Here is a 21514-nt window from a genome sequence, read left to right as displayed (position 1 = left end):
CTTTGTCTGAAAGTTTCTAAACTGCCAGTTTTTACCTTACAGCTGTCTGCCTTACCAGGCACCTGACAGAAAGCAAATCACCTAAGCTAGTACTGAACACCTTAAACTTCTTGAAACTTAAAATCACAAAAGTTTAGGAAGAGCAGAAGATATTTTGTAGCGGTGCTCCCTTGCTCCTTCCTATTTGAGTTCTAACAGTTTGCAGAAAATCTTTTAATCTGTGTTTGCATTTAAAGATGGCTGTAGTAGTCACACATTCATTTGGGATAGAGGAAACCTGGCTTCCAGTCCCTACTCTGCTTCTGCTCCTTCTATTGCCTCCAGATAAATTTTGAAAGAAATGTCTTACCCTTAATAAGTAATAAAACTTTGAAGGTTCTGATTGTAGGACAGAATTTTAGAACATTGTTGGAGAATCCATCCTTCTGTGCAATTCCAAATGAGGAACTGGGGTAAACAACATACTTTCCATCAGCATTGCCTGCTGCCTAGAATTGATGTCTTTTAGCTCAAAAAATACAATAAACTGGTGATAATCCATTTTTTATTATAGGTTCTACAGGAAATTAGATGCCTAATCTGGGAATGAAACTTCCCCTGGGTACACAAATATCCTCATTTTAGGCACCATAATAGTTCACAGTGTGAACAGCTTATTTTCTCTTGTGAGCCTGAAGCACACTAACTTTAAAAAGATTTAGGCATAGCCTGACTTACAGAATTCTCTAGCAGGAGAGAAGTAGCAGTACGAGGCTGTCACATCCATAGCCAATAGAGGGAGAACAAAAACCAAAACAACCTTCACAATAATTTGAATTCTGAAGGCAGCCAGGGCCTTGGGTTGTGCTGGCTTTTTTTGCAAAGGGGAAGGGGAAAAACGTTCACTTAAGCCAAAAATTCTGTGTCTTTTAGAGCCAGATATGTAAGTATTCTGATTCTAAGCTCTACAGCTTCTGTGCCTGTAGACTTAGAAATGAGTACCTTTGCTGAGAGAAAGGGCTGTGTACCCAAAGACAGTACCCTCTCATTGGTGATGTGTACTTTTGCATTAGGAAATACCAGTCATGCTTTCCAGTATCTGTAGTCACCCTTTCAAAAATACATAGGCAAATAATAATACATTTATTTAATTATTTTTCTTCCTTAATCAAGAACAGATGCACTATGAGGCATATTTAAGATTTTAGGTGTTTAGTAGAAACAATATCATAATTCTTCTGCTTTGAAATTTGTAATGGAAAAGTTCTTTCATGGTAGATTGGTCAGTATTTTAGTACATAATTTCAGTTTGCAAATACTGCACTCCAGTTAGGTACTGATGAGTGTGTATTCATGGATTTGGCAGCAGTAGGCACTTTTGTATTTCGCAAGCTCCAGCACAACTATGAGCATTTGTAATCCAGTCATCTTGTGAACAGCCAAAGTGCTCTTGTCAGGTAGGACCTAGGCAGGTCCAACATGGCAGCTTGTGCCACAGGGATCATCTTCAAATCTTGCTTGGTGGTTTACGTGCTAGAAAGGATTCTCGTATGGCACTAGCTGCTTTGAGTTGCTGACGCTCTTTCGTACAGAGGAACCAGTAACGGATGGCATTAGCAGAAATTAGTTGTGACATTTTTAAAACATATGGATAATATGCAAGTTCCTACCTACAGCTACTGAAAGAGCTGGTAAGAGCTGCCAGGGCCATCTGAGCTCAGAAATCATTTGTTAGGTAGCTGTGCTCCCTTTGCAGAAATTTTGGCATTCCATGCTTTCTCTTGTATGCAAAAGCACTGACATTATCTCATCCTGAAAAGCATGAAGGCTAATGGTCCTAAAGGGCTCCAAGGAAAACAGTTTAATTTCGGTCAGTTTTGGTGTGTGCAGTCATGTCATTTTCACATACTTAATATTCACTGGAAGCCTGACTGTTTTCTTGGAATTGTACCTTGGTCAGTCAAAGCAGTGTTGCTGGTATGATTTGGTATATTTTTGATTTGTACAGTTTTGCAAGCAGGCTCCAGCCTTCTCAGTGGGTGTTTTGTCTCTCACCTTGCTCAAGTTTTGTATGTCATCTAGATTGAAGTATAGCTTCAAACCTGGGCAGCTCTGAGGAGACCATCACCTGCAGTGACATGACACAGACACTTGTATTACATTCTTTTAGCTCCTTCACTGCTCAACTCAATCCATATAACATTTCTGCTTCAAACCTGATTAAATACTGTGTGCTCAAAGTTATATAAGAAGCCTTAATAAATGCCCAAACCAAACTGGCAGTCTTTGACCAACACCATTTGGTTTTCATTTGATGAACGCTCTGGAAAGGCTATTCAGTTTGGGTTATTGTGTACAGCACGACTGTAGCACAAAATAAGCCCATGTGCCCAAATCTTGCTGGTTTATACAACATTAGTTACCAACCGTGATCTTTGTAACAAGGATTTGCCACAAGGATGGTAATACTGATCTTTCTGGTAACCTCCTATAGCAGTTTCCAAATTAGCCTTCAGCTTCTACAGCACTTTGCTGTGTTATGAATTTTTACACAGCCTAATGGTTGGAAAGCAAATTGCATTAAGATCCCTCTAAAGTTATTCAACTGGAAGCAAAGTTCTCAGAGCGATATCTCTGTGTTACTCTCCATCTTTTCCATCTCTTTCTGTATGTCCTTATGGAGCAATTGTCTCTAATGTTTATCCTTGAGAGCAGAGTGATTTCAACCCCTTTTCCATCCTGTGGACAATATATTAACTTTCTACAGTGTATAAGTATTAGTAATTATGTAGTACAGAAATTGACAGTCATTTCAGTGACTCAAAGCAAAACAGATCCCTGCTCTTGAAGCTTTTAATCTCAGTAGTCTTGTTAGCATTGAAATGATGGGCAAAAGTGCCAGCAGTTATAGAACAACGTAATAACTATACTAAGCTTTAAAATCATTTCAAAAGAATATTGTGATGATTGCAATGAGCTTTCAAAGATAACAGTTCCCAAGCAAAGGACCACAGAGCAGCTGTTCTCAGCCATAAGACAAGGGATTGTAACCAAGTCTATGATTTTGTATTGGGACTTGAAATGCCTGTGCTGCCTTCTGGTCTTGCTTTCATAGAGATTCCAGTAGTTAACTGCAAGCAATCCAGTTCCACAGCCCCTGTCCTGTACCCTGCTGTTATCCCAAATGGCTCTGAATTGGTCCTTCTCTGTCTCTTATTGTCCTCAAGCTTATTCTTTGTGTCCTGTGTGGTTTGGAGTAGAAAAAGAAGTCCAACAGACCTGGTTATCCACCAGTTCAAAATGTTACAGGGGAGTAATATACCTATATTCCTGTCCTTCACAGGCAGTTGCTGGTATTTACACTGGAGAAATGAGACAATATTTGTGGTCTAGTCCCTCTGCGGCGCTAAAATCCTGTGTGATTTCAGTGTGCAGTTACTTTTATTGACTGTATATTGTGTGTGTCCTTCACCCAGATAGTAAAATAGAATTTGTGGAGTTGTGGTTTCCTTTTGTTTTGCTTTCTACATTTCAAATAGGCTGTTTGGAAGAAAGTCAATGCATGTTAAAAATCTGCTTACTAACAAGCTATTGATTTGTATCCCCTAAGTATTTTCTCAAATTAGAGGATTTTTTTCCCCATACACCTTTTGTTTTTTTCTGAGTCCACTGTCTGGATTTTTCTGATTTTGATATCAGGGCGTGTCCATTTTTCTCTTTAAAATGCCTCCATTTAAATGAATGAAGTATCTGTGTGACCAAGCCTGAATAATGAAGTCCTCAAAAATGCATCTGACAGACTAGTTAGAACAATAGTAAATCAAGTGTAAGACTCTACAGTCTGCTACAGCAGAGCTGCAGTGTCTATTGTACATGCTTACTTTGTTGCAAGAAGAGGCTGTAGAAATGTCTTGTTCTTTCAAGAACCTTAGATTCGTGGTAATAAAAAGCTCAGCTTCAGTTGTTGTTTGGACTAAGAAAGCAAGAAGAAATTCCCAGAGTCCTAAATTGCAACAACCATCAGAAATCTTTGTTTATTTGAGGGCTGTATATCATGAGTTAATGCCTGTAGAAGTCCTAGCACATGTAAATAAAGTAAAATTAGGACCAATCTGGGTGTCCCAAAGCCATGGTTAGTCTTAGAACTCTTAAGAAAATGTGTTTCTTCTTTCCACAAATTGTATGTAAAGGCTTGAAGAATATACCATACTGCATATATACTTATAAAATAAAATATGTTCCCTAAGTAATTGGGGCAAGAGAGACTGAATGAATAACTGGATGAATTATATGGTAAATGAAACAATGGAAGAGTAGGCAAGGGCAAAAGTGAAATTATGAACTGAGTATGAAGTGGAAGAGAGCAAAGAAGAGGATGAATGATGTTGGGGGGAAGTAGTGGGGAAAATGAAATAAGAGGGAGGAATAAATCAGATAAAACTGAAGGTCAGAAACTGAAAACTGAGTAATTACTTTAGGAACAGATCAGAACAGAATGTTGTCAAAAGGTGAAGCATGTTATTGGTGGACTTGTGAAAACATGGAGAGAAAAATAATTGCCATTGAGATAGGAATGACCTGAAAAAAATGTACAACCGTCAAAGACTGACTTGGCAAGATAACAAGATAGGATCAAAGGAAAGAGGTGGGGAAAATTGCTTAGAGACAAGGGAGAAGTAGTGAAAGGAAACATCTGTGCCACTGGCACACCCTGGTTACTTCTGGCTGCTCGTCTGCTTTTCTTGTATGGCCACAGCCAGGTCAGCTGGTGATCTTGGCTTTTGGTAGCCTGCAGATAATACTCTAGGGCTCCTCAGAGAATCATCTAAGGAAAGTTCAAGGAAAAAAAAAAAGATTTTGTTATGAAGATATTGTAAAAATTAAAAGCAGCAGCCACCTAAGGCGGCAAACTCTGTCCTCACCTCTTCACCTGCCCTGCAGTATCTCACCTTCCAGAACTGAGATTTATTTCTCCTTCAGGAGAAGCAAACTGACAGAACCCAAAGCAGAGCTCCAGATGTCTGAGAAGCACATTTTGAGAATGATGCACAAGTGTTGTTACTCCTAGTCAGCATATTTAGAAGTGACTGTTGCCAATACTGATGATTTTAGAATATATAAATATCAGAATGAAATCATGTTGCTAAGTTAAAAAGAGAGATAGAGATAAATAGTCACTGCATTTTTCTTGGTAAGATTTAGCCTTGTTCATTCATAAAAGGTTGTGATCCTAATTCCTCATGCATTAGGCTGAAAAAATGTCAGTGAATTCTTGGATGTTTCATCCAAGAAGTGTATAAATAAATATAGTGGTTCACAATGCTAATCCAAGTAGAGTCTTCAAAAGGAAGTGGGGTAAGCAGTGTGCAAGTTTACTAATCTCTCTATTATATTTAAAATAGCTTTCTTTTATAGTAGAAACATATACAATTATACTTAGGCAAAGAAAGAAAGCCACAATCCAGCTTTAATAATGCTTTAACTGATTGTATTATAGTCTTCCTTTAAGCATAATATGCTTTGTCACCCAAATCAACTAAGTAAGAAAATTACTTTTCCCAATCTCCAAAGCAATCACTTTTAGAGCTTTGTCTAGTAAATGAGCAGTCTGCTCTCCAATAATGAAGGGCAAAAAAAGATGTGGATTTTTTTTTAATATTCTAGAAAACTTCTTTGAATATGAGTTCTCTTACAGACTCTACTGAATCATCAGACTCTCAGAACTGATTTGTACTAAGAAAATGCTATTTAAAGGAATGCTGATTTCTGCTAAGGGGAAAAAAATTGAATGATCATCTATGCTCTCATTATTCAAAATTTTATTTGAAATTTTCTATGACTTGATATGAAATACTTAAAATAGCTCAAAATTAAATAGAAATTGATTTAAAAATACTGATATCAGAGTCAAGGCAGTAAAAAATTAGGATTTTTCTCAGATTTGTCACATCAGGCAGCAGCACTTTTTAAAAAAGGCAGAAATGTTCATTACTTCCAATAAAATTACTAGAAGGAAAGGAAAAGCTGTTTGGAGCTTTTTAAATTACACTAAATTCTTGTGTATGGACTGAATTTAGTTTTTGTTTAAAGACAGACTAAAATGGGAGCCCTAAACTTTGGTCCAAACAGTAAGATATTCTTTAGCAAATATAGCACAGAACATTGCTGTATTTGCACAGAACACTGGCTTCAGAGGCCACATCTAGGAAAGTGTAGAGTTGAGCATGTCCTTTCTGTCTTGTTCTATGTAGTGAGCTATACTGTTGGCTGCTTGCATTTTCTACTGGGTGGCAGCATATGCCTCTCAAGGACGTGCTGATGCCCCAGATTTCCATCATTGTTGGAAGGACTAGAGGTCTGTATTTATATGAGTTTATTCCCTCTTTGCAGTCTAAAATTCTGTGTATTCTGTCTGCACATGATTTATCAACTATGAGGGTGAAGAGGCATTGAAACAGGATGTCCAGAGAAGTTGAAATGATGCCCCGTCACTGGAACTGTTCAATGCCAGTTTGGATGGAGCTTTGAGCAACCTGATCTTCCAGCTGGTGGAAGGTGTCCCTGTCCATGGCAGGCTGCTTGCAACTAGATGACCTTTGAGCCGTCTTCTAGCCCAAGCCATTGTATGAGTCTGTTCATGGGGAAGGTCAAGTAGAGTGTTCTCATGCTGTGTCTATTCTGCAGGCAAAGAGAGGAATCTCTATCTCTGTGCTGTCATATTTGTGATGGACCACTGGCTATTTGCTGGTGAATCAGAAATTAGGGGTAACTGGGTGGGAAAGTATTACAAAGAAATACTGTCAGGCCCCTCTTTTGTCTCTCCAGTGAGATGGGATGGGAAGCACTTCCGTTATATTTCTGGGATTTTTCTGCTGAATAAATCAAAAGGAGCCAGCAGGCAGCACAAAATGCATTCACATGGGGGAGAGCTGTAACTCCCACGCTGAACTCTAGCTACAACTGAGTACTTAGCTGAGAAATCAGTGTTTTTATAACTTGGACTAGCAACAAAGGCTGACATTTGACATCTTCAAAGCCAGTGTAAGGGCATATTTAGATAAATGTTACATTGGGAACTAACTAGCTCCCAATGTCAATGAAGTTAAATCAGCAATTCCAGGAAATTAGTTCTGACCTTTCCTTTGTTCTCAAAAATATGCCATCCTGCATTCAGTGAGCAAACTCTGCACACGAGGGTCCCTGGTGGATCTTTTCTTGATCTTCTGTGTCACTGTGGACCCCTGTGTAAGCATATGGGGAGTGCCAGCCCAAGCAAATGCCAGCATTGCTTTCCTGTCGACTTTGCACAAAACAAATCGTTCTGCAGGATAAAAAGTAAACAAATTCTGGAGCTTGCCACCTGGAATTACTGAGGCCTGATTTTGAGAGGAGCAGAGGCTGAGACTATGTGGGTATACTTTTAAATGGCAACACTGGCAGTTCCTGCATCTTGTTGCACCCAGCCACAGCCGCTCATTCCCACATTTGCACCTTCAGCTGTGTTGGAAAAAATTGTTTACTGCCATGTAGTGAGCTGGATTAGTGAATTGTTCTACATTTGAAACAACTTTCTTGCTTTTATTTATGTTTAACCTGGATCTATTTTTTGATCCAACTCATTCCCTGAAAAAGCTACTTTGGCACAGCTGAGGAGGCAGTGGAGGGACAGAGAAGGGTTGCTGAAGACGAGATCTGTTAATGCTACTATTTTGGGGGGTAATTGGTGCTGATTTTTGGGGGTTTGAGGTTTTTTCCCTTTTTTAAACATGCCAGTTGTAATTCTGTAATACTTTGGTTTCAGTTAGAGAGCTGGGTTTTGTAATGCTTGTTTGTCACTATTCCTTTTTCTTCCTGCTCTTGTCCACATTCTCAGCTCGTGGCTTCCACAGCTGTGTGGATAGAGCAGTTTCTGGGGCTGTACTGCCTCACAGAAATTATTTCAACCCACTGACTGAGTGAAAAATCAGAGCGAAAAACCAACAGAGGGTGTAGAGGATATTTGCTCCCCTGCTCATCCAGGGCAGAGCCCAACAGCATGTTGCAGTCTGCTGGGGAGGGAATGGAGTCAGGCAAGAAGCTGGCACGGGGCCCGGAGAGGGGGCTGGGAAGTCAGATGGCAGCAATGGAGACCTCTCTTCTCACGTCCTCAGCTCCACAGGGAGATCCTTGACTGCAGCCTGTCTGCTTAGGAGAGCTCTCTTGCAGCAGCAGCCTTTCTTCCAAGCTCCAGCCAGACAGGGACACGTGAGCTGGCTGGGGAGCGTGCCAGTGGAGATGAGCAGCGGCAGCATTCAGGAGGCACAGTGAGTGCATGTTGTCCCTGAACCACCCACGCCACAGCCCCAAGCATCTGAGCCCATCCACTGCAATTCCAGTGAGTGCTGCAGGCACCTCTGTCTTTCCAGAGAGAGACCAGAGGGGCTTGTGCAGCTTTGGTCACAGATTCCTCTCCTAGGCATGGATTTCCTCAAAATTATCTTTGTATCAGTGACCTCAGATGCTGTAAAACAAAATAGTAAGCATTACAGTAAAATTTTGTGAAAAATATCTACATCAGAAACAGCCCAGTTTTCCTAAAGGCAGTTTTGAGAAGCTACATTTGCCACAGCTTATGGTCAATTGTACATTGGGAGTAAGTGTTTCTCATGAAGGTAGTTTGAGTCTAAGATGGGCCAAGATGGCATGAATGTAAATATTATTGCAAAAACTTTCTGGAGATTACTTGGTTTGTGCTAGAATGTAATTTCTTTGAGTAATTATGATTTCATTTTTTGCACATGTGACAGTTGAATATAGAGCAGCTAAAGAAAAGGCAGCAAGGTTTTGATTCTAGGCTGCTTCTTTTTTAAATCACTGTGACTTTTTAAAATTATTTAGACTGATGAATAGCACATAATCCCCTAGTGACAGGGATTGGTCAGTCCTGGCAGTTTTTAAAAAGGACAGGGGGATGTGTGTGAGAAAGAGAGAAGCAGAGGGCAATGTAAACAAAGCAGCTGATTTAAAGTTAAGGTATTACCATCAGAGATTTCCCTAAAAGTCCTTGAGTGTTCTCTCTTTAAAATAGATCTGAATCATTAATCTTTCTGGGCCAGGCAGACTTTTAAATTGCATTTCAAATCCAATATTCCATAAAGAGCACAGAAATAGTAAATAGTCTAGTTTGTCTTTTAATCATTCAGAGACTTAGTAAAAATAACTTTGTTTCAAGTTGTGCATTCTTGTGCTTTTGTACTTGTCCTCTTCTGAGTGGTGGCTGGTCACACTAATGAGGCTTCTGGAAGAAGTCCATTCTTTTTGCAATCAGTTGAGAAAAAAGCCTGAAAATTCATGGGGAGGTCATCCTTTACTTGGGTCACTTGTGTCTACCCCAAATGAGACAGCTACTCCACCACTTGTGACCACTTGTATTGAAAACTCTGCGTTTTTGTCTCAGTAGAATAAAAATTATGTTTATTCATGGCTGTACTTTGTGCTAAAGGTTATTATCAAAAGCAAATAAATTAAATGAAAGCATATATTGCAAAATACAGAGAAAGAGACATTTGTATCTATACAGACTTCCCAGATAACTCTGGCTCTCCTTTTACTCCTAAATTTCTTCCCCTTATTTTTCTTTCTCTCTAGTTTTAAAAACGCTGTAGTGAAAGTAAGAAAGTTGTGAAGACAGAAGACCAATTTTAGGCATGGTACAAGCAAGTGCAGCTTCTGTTTCTTGGGCGTTATGTTTGCTAATTCCAGAGTGAGTTTAGCCTGTAACTGGTACTGCTGAAAACTGTGGCAAGCAGAATTTGCATGTTTGCTTTCAAGGCAGCTGTGATAATAGCAGCCTAAATAATTGCTCTTTCTGGGTCTTCCTTATAAAAATTATTTACTGCATCCACCAGTGAGGGGATTTGGCGTAATGATGTTGCCTCAGTACAAGGACAATGTCCTAAGCTGCTCACAGATGTTGGTTCCAAAGCCTCAAGAAAGTGAAGACCTCCAAAGAAGATGCACCTTCTCCAGACTGTTGCATAAACTTGATGTGGAGGCCAAGTGGCAGCCCTGTGAGTTCTGACCTCCTGCAGTCTCCCACAAAGAAGAATCTCCCAGTTTGTGTAGCTGTGTGGTGACCAGCCCCGCTGCCATGGGCAGGGCCAGTTTCCACTAGACCAGGTTGCTTAGAGGCCCATCCAACCTGGCCTTAAACAGTTCCAGGGACAGTGCATCCACAACTTCTCTGGGCAACCTCTTCCAGTGCCTCACCGCCTTCACAGTAAAGAGCTTCCTCCTAGTATCTACTTTAAATTTACTCTCTTTCAGTTTGAATTCATTCCCCTTTGTCTTTCCCTCTTTCCAACATGCCCTTGGAAAAAGTCTACCTCCCTCCTTCTTGTAGGCTTCCTTCAGGCACTGGAAGGCCACAATTAGGTCACCATGAAGAGTTCTCTCCAGGCTGAATAATCCCAATTCTCTTCAAGTTCCTATTCTTGAAGTCAAGCTTCCCCTGTACCTTTCAGACATTGTTAGTGAAGTATCTGAGAGCAGGCAGTTAGACCAAACAGGGTGTTGCAAGGCTAGAAATTGTAAATGACATCTGCTTGGGCCATTCGTCTTCTTTGGGATTACTTTGGGAATTGGATTTTTTTTTTTCCTTAATGGATGAAAAGTCAATCTTTCTTGCAATACTACTGATACCTTCTGTTTTCTTCCTCCATTATGAGACAAAGCTGGAGGCTAAGTTGCAGTCTGGCACTTCCCAGGGGCTGTGTTCACATCGCATGCAGAAGGTCCAGGTTCTCAGTGGCAGGGTCCCCTCCATGCATCCCAGACTGCATCAGTCATCTGCCTTATACAGTGTAAAAAAATTCCCCACCTAGAAGAAAAAGTACCCAGATAAAGGTCTGTGACTTACAATATGCTTTGATCCCTACAGTGTTTGTTTTGTTGTGGGTGTTTTTTGGTTTTGTTTTGTTTTTTTGGTTTTTTTTCCTGCAGAAAATGTGTAATCTCTCCCAGCCCTTAAAATGCGCAATTTTAAGGGACAGGCAAATCCACTTAAGTGACAAGCCCTGTTTTTTTCTAAGTTTTTATCCTGAATTTTAATCTCCAGTGAAACAAAATAGTTAGATTTATTTGGCATGTTTATTAGAAATCAAGCCTACAAATGTGCCCTTCTGGTTGAACTCAGTAGAGTCACAGCTTTGTGTAATTGAGACTGCAGCATGACAGAGAGTTCTGTTATGGCTTCACATATTGATCAGTCCAATTTAATTTCCTCATGGGACCTGAACCACACTAGGGATGGTGGATTGTGCTGAAGGCTTGATAAGCCTGTTTTAACAAAGCATCTCAAGGGCTTCTGGAACAGAGGCAATTATCAATACTGATACATGTTTCCTTTCATCAAAAGGTAAGGGCTCATTAATAGGCTGCACAACAGCTGTCGTTTTCACCAAATGATTTTTTTTTTAATTAACTTGGAGATACTGTTTCCTCACCTGTTCACTTACCAGTTGGCTGTTTCCAAAAGGAAATGAGTTCAGGTTTTGATTTTACTGGTATATGTGATAGCAGTGTCTTCTGCACTATTTTGATAATTGAAGCCTAGATTATGTTTTAGAGTAATAGTCCCATCCAACTGCTTATGCCCATGTCTGAACAACCCACGCCAACAAATTCTGGTATTTTAATACTTTTGAATTTTGTGTCAAGTTACTGATGATGTCTGCTATTTTTAACGTTAGTATTACCGGTTAAATAGTCTCCTGTTATAGCTGTGGCAGTCAGCATTTTTGTTCGTTATTGGATATTTCAAAAATGTTTTTAAATCGTGTTTATTTTAGGCTCTCAATTATGAGAAGGAAGCTCATTGTTGCTTCCTATTGTTTTATCTTTACTATGCAAAAATCCTAACATTTCATTTATAACCTGTTTGGTGTAGGTGTGTTGTGGGTGTTAAATGCATACTGCTATTTAATGCTGCAAATCAGATGAATGGAAAGAAAACATCATCAAGGCAATCTGCTTTGTTAAACCAGATTTTAAACATAGTTTTTGGATCTCTAGCTAGAAGTTTAGTGTCTTACAGAATGCTTATCCTTAGCTAAGGGCAGTTGCTTTTGTTTTGTTTATTCACCAGGAAACAATTTAAACCGTTTAACAGCTGCTGTAGTGTTTTCTGATTTCTTTTCCATTTCACACTCATTTTCTCAATAATTAGCACAGTTCTACTCGTTAATGCATTAATTGAAAGTAGCAGCACTACGATTGAAGAAAATTGGAAAAATCTTTGTTTCTAAGCATAGATGAGTGTGGGTGAGAAAAAAACTGGAAAGGTAGGTGGGTCAATTGCACCAAATGCAATTGACCAATGAACCAAACCCCTAATGTGCTCAGAATGTTGTTTTGTGTGTTCGGTGCATCATGGTAAGTGGCACCTTACCTGTTTTTTTCTTCTTTTCTTGATGTCTGAACTTTAAGAATATTTTTTTTCAGGGAAAGTTAATGTTTTCATAATAATAAAGAAATATTTAGCACTGGTAACTGTTGCCTAAAATTGTAAGTCAAATGTTGCTTAGGAGATCAAAAATAGGAAATCTGATGAAAAGAAATATGTTTTATTTCTTTATGTATCCTGGAATTCTTTTAAAGTTGTGACTCATATTCAACCATTACTGGAATTTATGGTACTGAAGGCTCCATAAATGTTTAATGGGAGATGGCTAGTACAATCACTGTCCCCAGGCTGCTGTTTACTGTCAGTTCTCTTCCCTGGTTAGTCATGACTGAAATGTGAAGATGAGTGGGTTACTGTAAAATGCCTTCAGCAATGATTAATTCATATTAATCACCTAATTTTGCAAACACTGGAGCATTGAAAGAACAGTAATGGTGTGAGAAATCCCCTAAACTTACCTAATATTAAATATATTCTGGATTTAGTTCTGCAAACATACAGACGTAGCCAATTCAGACATTCCTAGTGATGCGATGGAGCCAACAAGGAGCTCCTTTGATTTCAGTGGCCTATAGTCATTAATAAAACAATGCCATTCAAAGTGGTAAATTGGATGTCACAGATTAGCAGGATTAAGAGCAGTTTCAGCATACTTTATTTAGGCCTTTGCTTACTTCCTTAATTCTTCACCCATGTTCCTCTTGTCAGGGTCTGTTCTGTGTCATGGCCACTGCAGCTACCTGCCTAAATGATTGCACAGAGCAGGAGGAGCAGAGCAGAATCTGCTTTTTAGGCAGAGGTTCTAAATACATTCATTTTTGAAAGGTCATTATTGCAATGTGTAGCTGATTTGTGCTACAGAATAGAAATTTAGAAATGAACTATTTTTAGGAGTATACAGTGCTGGGAAAAAAATTCATTATTTGATTCTAAAATGGAAGGAAATTAGGTAGACATTATAATGTATGAGAATGTTCCCTATACCTGGAACATGCATTAAGTAAATTTTTCTTCATATAACTGGAATATATGTTAATTAAAGTCTTAAATATTGGGACGGTAATAATGTTGATCATTGCTTTTAAACCTTATGTTTCATTATGCCCCTCACTAATTTGGGAAACTGAGACTGTGAAATGTGAAGTCATTTCTTCTTTTAATAATGTAAATTATCTCATATTAAGTAATGCCATTTATTATTTTATCCTTAAATCTCTAGGTGCTGAAGTGTTGTATATGAACATGTCAGCATATAATGAAGGCCGGCTTCAGTCATCGTTCTGGATTGTTGATAAACAGCACGTATACATTGGAAGTGCCAGCCTAGACTGGAGATCCCTGGGACAGGTAATTTAATTGAAAAACTAATCCTATACCCTTTGAGTGTATAATGAGAAAAAAGATAACATTTTGAGTACACATGGATTGCTCTATTTTCTGACAGCTTACTGGCAAAAGTGCTAGCATCAAAAATTGTACTGCCACTGTTTTGATGACTCTTCCATATTGGCAAGAATGTACTATTATAAATTTTTCTTCTTTTCATTATAACAGGTATCTTCCATGGTTCTGCTTAAATTTTAAGTATTTTATTGTTTTTATTGATTTCTGTGATGTCATTGTATGTTCCAGTTTACTATATTAAAAAAAAAAAAAAAGGTGAGCAAACCCATTGGTAAACAAACCACTATGGAAACTCTGTAGTAATATCATGGGCAAGACCTAATCCCTCTGACGTGCCATTTAATAAAGCAAACCCTAGATTTGGAAAGACTTCCAAATGGATCATGGGTATTATACTGGAATACTCACTGCCTTTGGGGAGGGTCAGATTAATGGGTACAGAATGTTAAATAGCATAATGCTTTTGAAGGCTGCATGTACTAGAGATAATTCCACATTTTTATTCCTCATGAGAGTTGAAGCAACAACCAGTGCTAAGAACTCTGTGCAATCTGTGACCATTTTGAGGAATTCATAGTAACAGAGCTTATTTGCCTTTTTGTAGGTATGTGTGCCCTTTTTTTATTTCTGCAACAGTCTCAGGATCATTAGAGGTTGTCATGTTCATTTTCGTGATATACACTGACTATGTGAGGCTGCTCTCAGCCACACTTACGGAGTGAAACCTGTAGTTTGAGATCTCAGTTACTGAAATGCACAACAGAGAGGGAAAAGCAGCAGTCCTAGGTAGTTATTAGTTGCTGTAAAAAAGCTTGCTTTCTAAATATGAGCAGAATCTCAGAAACACAGGAATAATTTTGAACATAGGTTCTACTGATCTTGTAAAGAAGGTGTGTCTTGGTTTTGCTGAACTTTTTAAGATTTGTTTTCAGCTAAGAGACTGGAAGTCTGACTAAAAACAAATTAGCCAATTTAGTAAAGAAAGTGAATAAATGCTTTTTTGCTCTTCTTGTGATATTAATTTACTTAAAAGATATGTTTATAAAGGAATCTGGAACAGTGATAGAAAAATAGTGTTGTTAGAGAAAGTCTTGGAAAAGAGGATGTATTTTCAGTCAGTGGAAGAACATACAGTTTGGACTTTTGGACAGTTCAGAAAATGTTTTTACATTATCTGTGCCTCATGAGCTAAACTCTTCTGTCATAACAAAGTAGCTCTTCATAGGATTTATTTAGCTTATCAATAGTTTGTCTTTGAAGCCTCTTCTATTTGGGGGTTTGAGTACCAGTGAAAATAATAAATAAGGGGAAAATAAGCACATTTACCACACAGGTTATTATATTATTTCTATATTGCTTATGTATTTATGATCTTCATCACAAGATTATACAATTCCATGTAGGTTTGGCCTTCTCATGCTGAAGTAAATCTTAAATCTTGTAACATACCTGTGTTAAACTTTGATGCCAGTTACTTGTAGGCCAGTAATTCCTCACTGTTAATTTGATGACTTTTTGTGCATGCATTTTGACTTGTTCTCATCTATTGTCATGTAACAGTATACTTTTATATGTAGTTATAAGATGAAGCTCTGAAGAATATTTGTACAATGCAAAAAGAAATCTCTCTGCATTATGGTAAAAGAGAATGTGCTTTCAGTTAGTTGAGAAATGTATGCTGGGGTTTCAGAAGAGCCAAAGGAAATTAGATGTTTGGCTCCTGTTGACGTTAGATATGAGTATTTAATTCCCTTACCCCAGAGTTGCAGGTTAATAAATCAGGGCAACTGTCAAAGAGATCTGATATGCTGTCCTAAAATAATAATGTCTTGAACTTTCCTTTTCAAGTAAGAGGCAAAATAAGCACAGAACTCTGTTATTTTATTCTGAGTCCTTTCCTCAAGCAAAATGCTTTGCACATGTGTGGGACCTAATCTTAAAACCCACAGTGAGCTGATCCCTCACTGGGGAAATATATCTCCCACGAGTTCTCATTACCAGAGTCCCAGTATAGCTGCAAATGAGGGATCAGCTCCCTCTCCCTTTCCCTCTCCTCTTTTGTCCCTTTGCCTGATACTAAAAAAAAAAAACAAACCCAAAAAAACAGCACCAAGTCTGTTTAGCATCATTTGTCTCATAGGAGGCTAACTCTAAAGCTGAAACAATAATTTAACTTTTAACAGCTCCTTGGAAAACATGACGAGGACTTAAGTGCTTTGGGTTTGCAATATTTGTTGAGAATTCTTTCTGTTTATAGGCTGGATACTAGAAATCAATCACATATGAAGCTTATTTAGTTTTGTTACCATTTCCTTGACTTGCCAGCACTGACAAGAAGCAATATGACTATTTTCTTAAAAGTAAATTTTCTGCATCAAGGAGAGATTTTCATATGCTGCAGATATTACTTAAGAATAGCCTTTAAAGTTGCACATATCCTGTGCCTCTGCTGGCAAAGTTTTAATACTTGCCAGAATCTCAGCTTTGAAATTATGAGCAAGGCTAAGAGCACATTATTACTTTTCAAGCAAAACTGTGTTTCAGTTAAATTGAAAGTTTGTCAAAACTGTAGTAATTCTGGCTGAAATATCCATGCCAGCTATCTGATTCAATCTGAAATCAAACCCCACAGGGAAATGTTAAATATTGCTAGGATTTCCTGAAAACAGGGGTTTACAAAAATTAGATATTTTTTCATTCATAGTAGAATATTTTGAATTTTTTTTTGTACAGGTCTAGACTTTGTGCATCATTTTCTATTGTTACAAATATATCCTAATATTACCCAATTACATAACCCATTGGAAATTGAGAATTATGAACAACCAGAGTTTTGCCACTTTCTTAGATGTAGTAAGCTCTGTAAGATTTTACTGGTGATATCATCTAGTTTCTTGCTGGTAAATTTATATATACTGATAAACAACTAAAAAATGAGTCACTCAAACATGCCTAAAATTGTGTATGTATACTGATTAATTTTTTCCTGTGACTTGAACTAACAGCAATCAAGATGGCCATGCTGCTGTATTCTAGTTTCTAGTTCCTTGACCCAGTAGCTTGTTATTACTTAATAAAAGAAATTGGTTATATAACAATTGTTATAATCCATAAGCTAACTAAATGTATCATATATTTCTTTCATTCCATGACTCCCTCCAATAGTTCCAGCAAAGCTTGAAAATGCATTTATCTCCTTAATTCTGTTAAGGAGCATGAGGTTTTTAATACATATGAACATTTCTGGAGCTTTTTATGCTAGCAGCATTTTTGGAAAAGTTTTATTCACCCATGAATAATTGAATCCAGTGGGCAAACAACTGTAATGGATTAGTTGAGCCACTTCAGAAAAATGCATTTATGTGCAACAAATAATCAGCTCTTGGAAAATACTATTACTGAAAATTCCTGAAACAAGTAAAATTAATCCAATTGTCTTCACTGGAAGTGAAATCAGGCTAATATTAGCTAGTCTTGTTGGCAAAAAAAATAGCTTAAGTCATGAATACTAACAGTACCAGGTAGTTAAGTGTATTTGTGAAGGTTAGTGATCAAATTCAAATCTTGAAGGTCTCAAGCAGAAGCTTGCTGTTTGCTCCCTGGAATTGTGGAGTCTGGCTGTAAACACCTGGACTGAGGGGAGGTGGCTTGTCTGGGGTTCCAGGAGGAAGTGGTCTTGAAACAAAGGAGGGGGACCCAAACCGAAAAAGGTAAAGCTTCTGACTGGAGAAAAAGTCCTTAAAATGAGAGAGATCCTGGAGATTAGAGAGCTGTGGGTAAGATGGAAGCCAGGGGATGCACCAAAACCACTGGCTGGTAATGCCTGAGACAGGTGAGCAGCCATGCAGCAGGGATGGACCCAAATTTCTCCTCAGTATCTGGGGCCGGCAGCCCCTTCCCTGCAGGAACTGAAGGTATGGATGGATGGAAGCTGTGAAATACAATCAAGCAGTTGGAAAAGCTCCCATCTTGTTGGTTCTTAAACAAATCTCAATATCTAGATCTACCTCAGGTAATCATTTGCTCTCTCTTGCCTGGCAAAGCACTAAAAGCATTATCTCAAAAATTCTTGCTTAAATTTTGGCTCAGCTGGTGTTGAGTTGAAGTTCCTAGGCGTGATTTTTTCTCTTAGCTGTGTGAAAACTGCTAGCAGAGGATTCTTGTCTTCTTTAAGGACAGAAGAAGCCCCGTGTGATCTTTTTCTCATTTTCCCATTAATTTCATGTCTCTGTTGGATTCTTTGTGTGATTTGTTTCACCAATATAAAGTAAGACTTCAGAAAGGCATTTGATTTCCCTTCATCTTAAAAATTCATCAGTGTTTCCTTTCAGTCAGTTTCCTCTCCATCCTCCTTTTACTCTCTTGTTGTTATAAGTTACAAATTGCTAATTTTATCTACATAATTTAAGGCAACTGGAAAATTAGATAAACTGCCTGTGTTTAATCTGAGGAGTTTTTATTTGATGCACCTAAGATGTTAAATAAATACCCAGGAGGGCTAAAGTACTGTAGAAGGTGGGATATGACAGTGTGTGAATGAGAAAATCTCTGTGAACTATTTTTTCCTTATGGTTATTGGTATTTGTAACATACTTGTCTTTTTGTTGAGTCCTACAGCACATAAAAGTTGTAGCAATTATGAATTTTTCAGTTACATTTGAAGGATAACGAATAAGTTGCCCAGTTCATTTATTCTGTTAATACAGCTGAATCAAGTCTAATTAGCTGAGATGGAGAGCTATGAGAGTTATTAAAAAAAATCTATTAAGCATCTGTAGATACAGTAGATAAACTAAGTTTTGTCTTTTATGATAAATATGAATAATCAAGTGCATACTTATGGTGAAAGGATATTGGATTCTGAAATCAACAAGCCTATACTCATTAGGAAAACAAACAAACAAAAAAGCAAGGGGAAAAAAAAAGGGGAGGGAGGAAACCCCCAAAACTTTGGTCAAAAGATAGACTATTTGTGTGTGTTCATTTTAAGTAAAAACTGATGAGCCAGTATTTGATTTGTTTTAGTACGAGTCTGTTTCTTGAACTAAGCTATAGGAAGGCTTGCAGCAGGATGTCTCCAAGAGTGCTTGGAATGTGTCTGCTTGTCTTGCCTGTTATCACCAGACAGGACAGAACTGGTTTGAGAAATAATGGGAGTTTCAGTTGAGTTGTTCAGGCTGTCTTTCCTGAAACAGAAAAAGGAAACAATAGCAGCAGTCTGAATTCATCTGTACCATCTCTCTAATCTTTTGTGACAAAAAGACTGATAAATCCCCAAATCTTTCCCATCCTATTCTGAAATGACAAAAGTTGGTAAATGATGGTATTTCAGGTATTAAGAGCTGCATCTGAAGGGGCAGGTTTGGGGCAATCTATGTTTCTGGGAATATTAGAGGAGCAGCCCTTTCATTGGTTGTGGTGGGTAAAATCAATTGGAAGCAATCCACATGGTTCTTTACTCAAAACTCTCATCCCAGTTATATTGACGATACTCCTAAGGAGGAGCTATAGCTCAAAGGCCACACCTGTGAGGGACAAAACTCATCTCAGATTTATCCCTTCTCTTGGACTTCATTTCTGGGGATATGGATTCTAATAAAAACTTTCCCATAATTCAGGAATCTCTGGAATGCTGCCAGGAGCAAATGCAACCTGTGTTTGTTTTTATGTATCTCTCCCAGGGAAAGGGGAATCATGATTTCCTCATATTTTATCATCAAACACTGTATTTTCTATTTACTTGTGTGAAAAAAAAAAATTGTCCTCCAATAAAACCAATCTGTAATAAATACTGAATTTCCATATATCTCAAAATACATCATGATGATCTTATTTGTGTCCAGCTTCATCAAAATCTTGCTATAGCAGAGCCACCTCTCAAAACTGATCACTGAGACAAGATCTGCACATTTGCAATTTCTGTTGATGGTCTTTACAGAACTCACAGAGCAAAAGCAGGCTATAATCAGTCAGTCATTTCTCTGAACTTTTATCTGAGCCTCTTGAAGTTATGTAATGGTGCATCTGGTCCTTTTGAGATAAGATATTTTGTCTGACAGTAGAATTCCGTCTTTTCAGTCAAGCAAAAGTTATATTGAGAGTTTCCATTTGATACCATGTTGTGCTAGTATGAATTACAGATTTGTCTCTAAAGTGCACTTTGTCAGCTTTTCCCATCTTCTAATAATTTGCTTAATTTTCTTACTATCCCAGTGGTGTTCAGTATCATATTGCTATTAGTAAACTGAACACAGTCTCAAGTGTCCTATAACATGAAATAAGGCTCTTTCAACTTCGTTGTCCACTGAGGTTCAATCAAGCTCAGATGGGTAAATACTAGACTGAAAGTACAGGCAACATAATATGGGTGCATTCTATCTAAATTCATATTTCTGTGTTAATAAATCTCTCTTACATAAGACAGAGAGTATCTCCTTCTAAAAAGTTTTAATATGCTGTTATCCATGTGATCCAGTCCTTAAAAAAAAGCCTTCATGGGTTTTCTGTCTATGGGATCATTTCCCAAGCTAGCTAATATTTTAAAGATAACAGAAAAGTGCAGCCCAGGTCTTCAAGCACAGGTAAATGAGGCAATATGTGAAGAAAGCAGGTATGAGGAGATATTACAGAGCTGTATTACAATTATCTTTTAAGTGATTTATTATTTAGCCTATTTATTACTTTTTTCTATTTCCTGCTGCAGAAATCTAGTTGTATTGTCAGAACTTTGCTGTGATGCTATTACAGCTTGTCCTTCAAAGGACAAGTTGAAAATACTTTTATTATTTTCACTAAGAGCTTTTGGCTAGGGTTTTTATCTTTGACCAAATCTAGAGTACTTCAGTGGCCGATATGTATCTCCAAAATTGCAGCTTTTCTATTTTCTTTCTTTTTTTTCTTTTTCCCAAAAGTTAGGGGACTGGAAGAAGATATGCTGCTCTTGTAAATGTGCAGATCTCACATCATGCATTTATGATGGTGTAGAGTTTGCATTTTTGGAAATACAATGTTTTGTTTGACTCTTTAACTGTGGCTGCTTTTTCTCTTTTACATCCAGTAAATCAGGACAGTCAGTGTTGCCCATTATGCTTTCTCTGCTTGAAATTTATTACCTGTGCATCCAGTATTTACAAACAAATATCAGTGAAGCAAAAGGACTGTTTGTCTCTTGCTTTTACCATTGCTGTGCACTGCTCACAGCGGGCTGGTTAAAGCTGGACAGGAACACAGTGATGTGGCTGCTCTACTTGTGTCTTGTGTGTGCTGCACCGCTGCCTGGTAGTGTCCTTGGCTCCTCCTTACTCCTGTGGGCTTCTGGTTTTGTGATTTACTGACTGAAAACAGCATGGGATCTATATATTCACCTTGCAGTTGGAGCCAGAAAGTCCTTTCAGCTTGGCTAGTTTCTTTAGGTGCAGTGCTGATTCCCAGGAATTCAGAAGTTATTCCTGTTTGTCATACTTCTCCCACTGTTGTGCTCCATTCTCACATGCATCAGTGAATGCATCATCTGCATTATGTGTCTGTATTTAGTGTAGGAGAGGGCAAAATACATCAACAGCTTTTGCTGCATGTTTTTATTTGATTTCTGTTGACTGTAGGAATATGCTCATCACTCTGTTTCTGACCTTTGAAATTAGAGATCTTGTCTTTTTGATTTTTTTAGGTTTCTCTGAAAGTCCTGTGATA

At 38.1% G+C, this 21514-nt stretch overlaps 1 protein-coding gene across 4 annotated transcripts in view; it reads left to right on the top strand.

Annotated features, from left to right (window-relative positions):
* Positions 1–21514, top strand: part of PLD5 (phospholipase D family member 5) — a 163562-nt gene that overhangs the window by 119761 nt on the left and 22287 nt on the right. For 3 of the 4 annotated variants that reach the window (XM_083858084.1, XM_083858085.1, XM_083858086.1), the window contains one exon: positions 13641–13768. In XM_083858084.1, the coding sequence (XP_083714210.1) occupies positions 13641–13768 (128 nt within the window). Of the gene's footprint in view, positions 1–11341; positions 11375–13640; positions 13769–21514 lie in introns of those variants that run through there. The other variant, XM_083858087.1, reaches the window with a different exon arrangement.

This window comes from Zosterops lateralis (assembly GCF_965231275.1).
Source record: "Zosterops lateralis genome assembly, chromosome: 3".
Lineage (NCBI taxonomy): Eukaryota > Metazoa > Chordata > Aves > Passeriformes > Zosteropidae > Zosterops > Zosterops lateralis.
The sequence above is the reverse complement of the archived record's forward strand: the minus strand, read 5'-3'. Positions and strand labels throughout refer to the sequence as shown.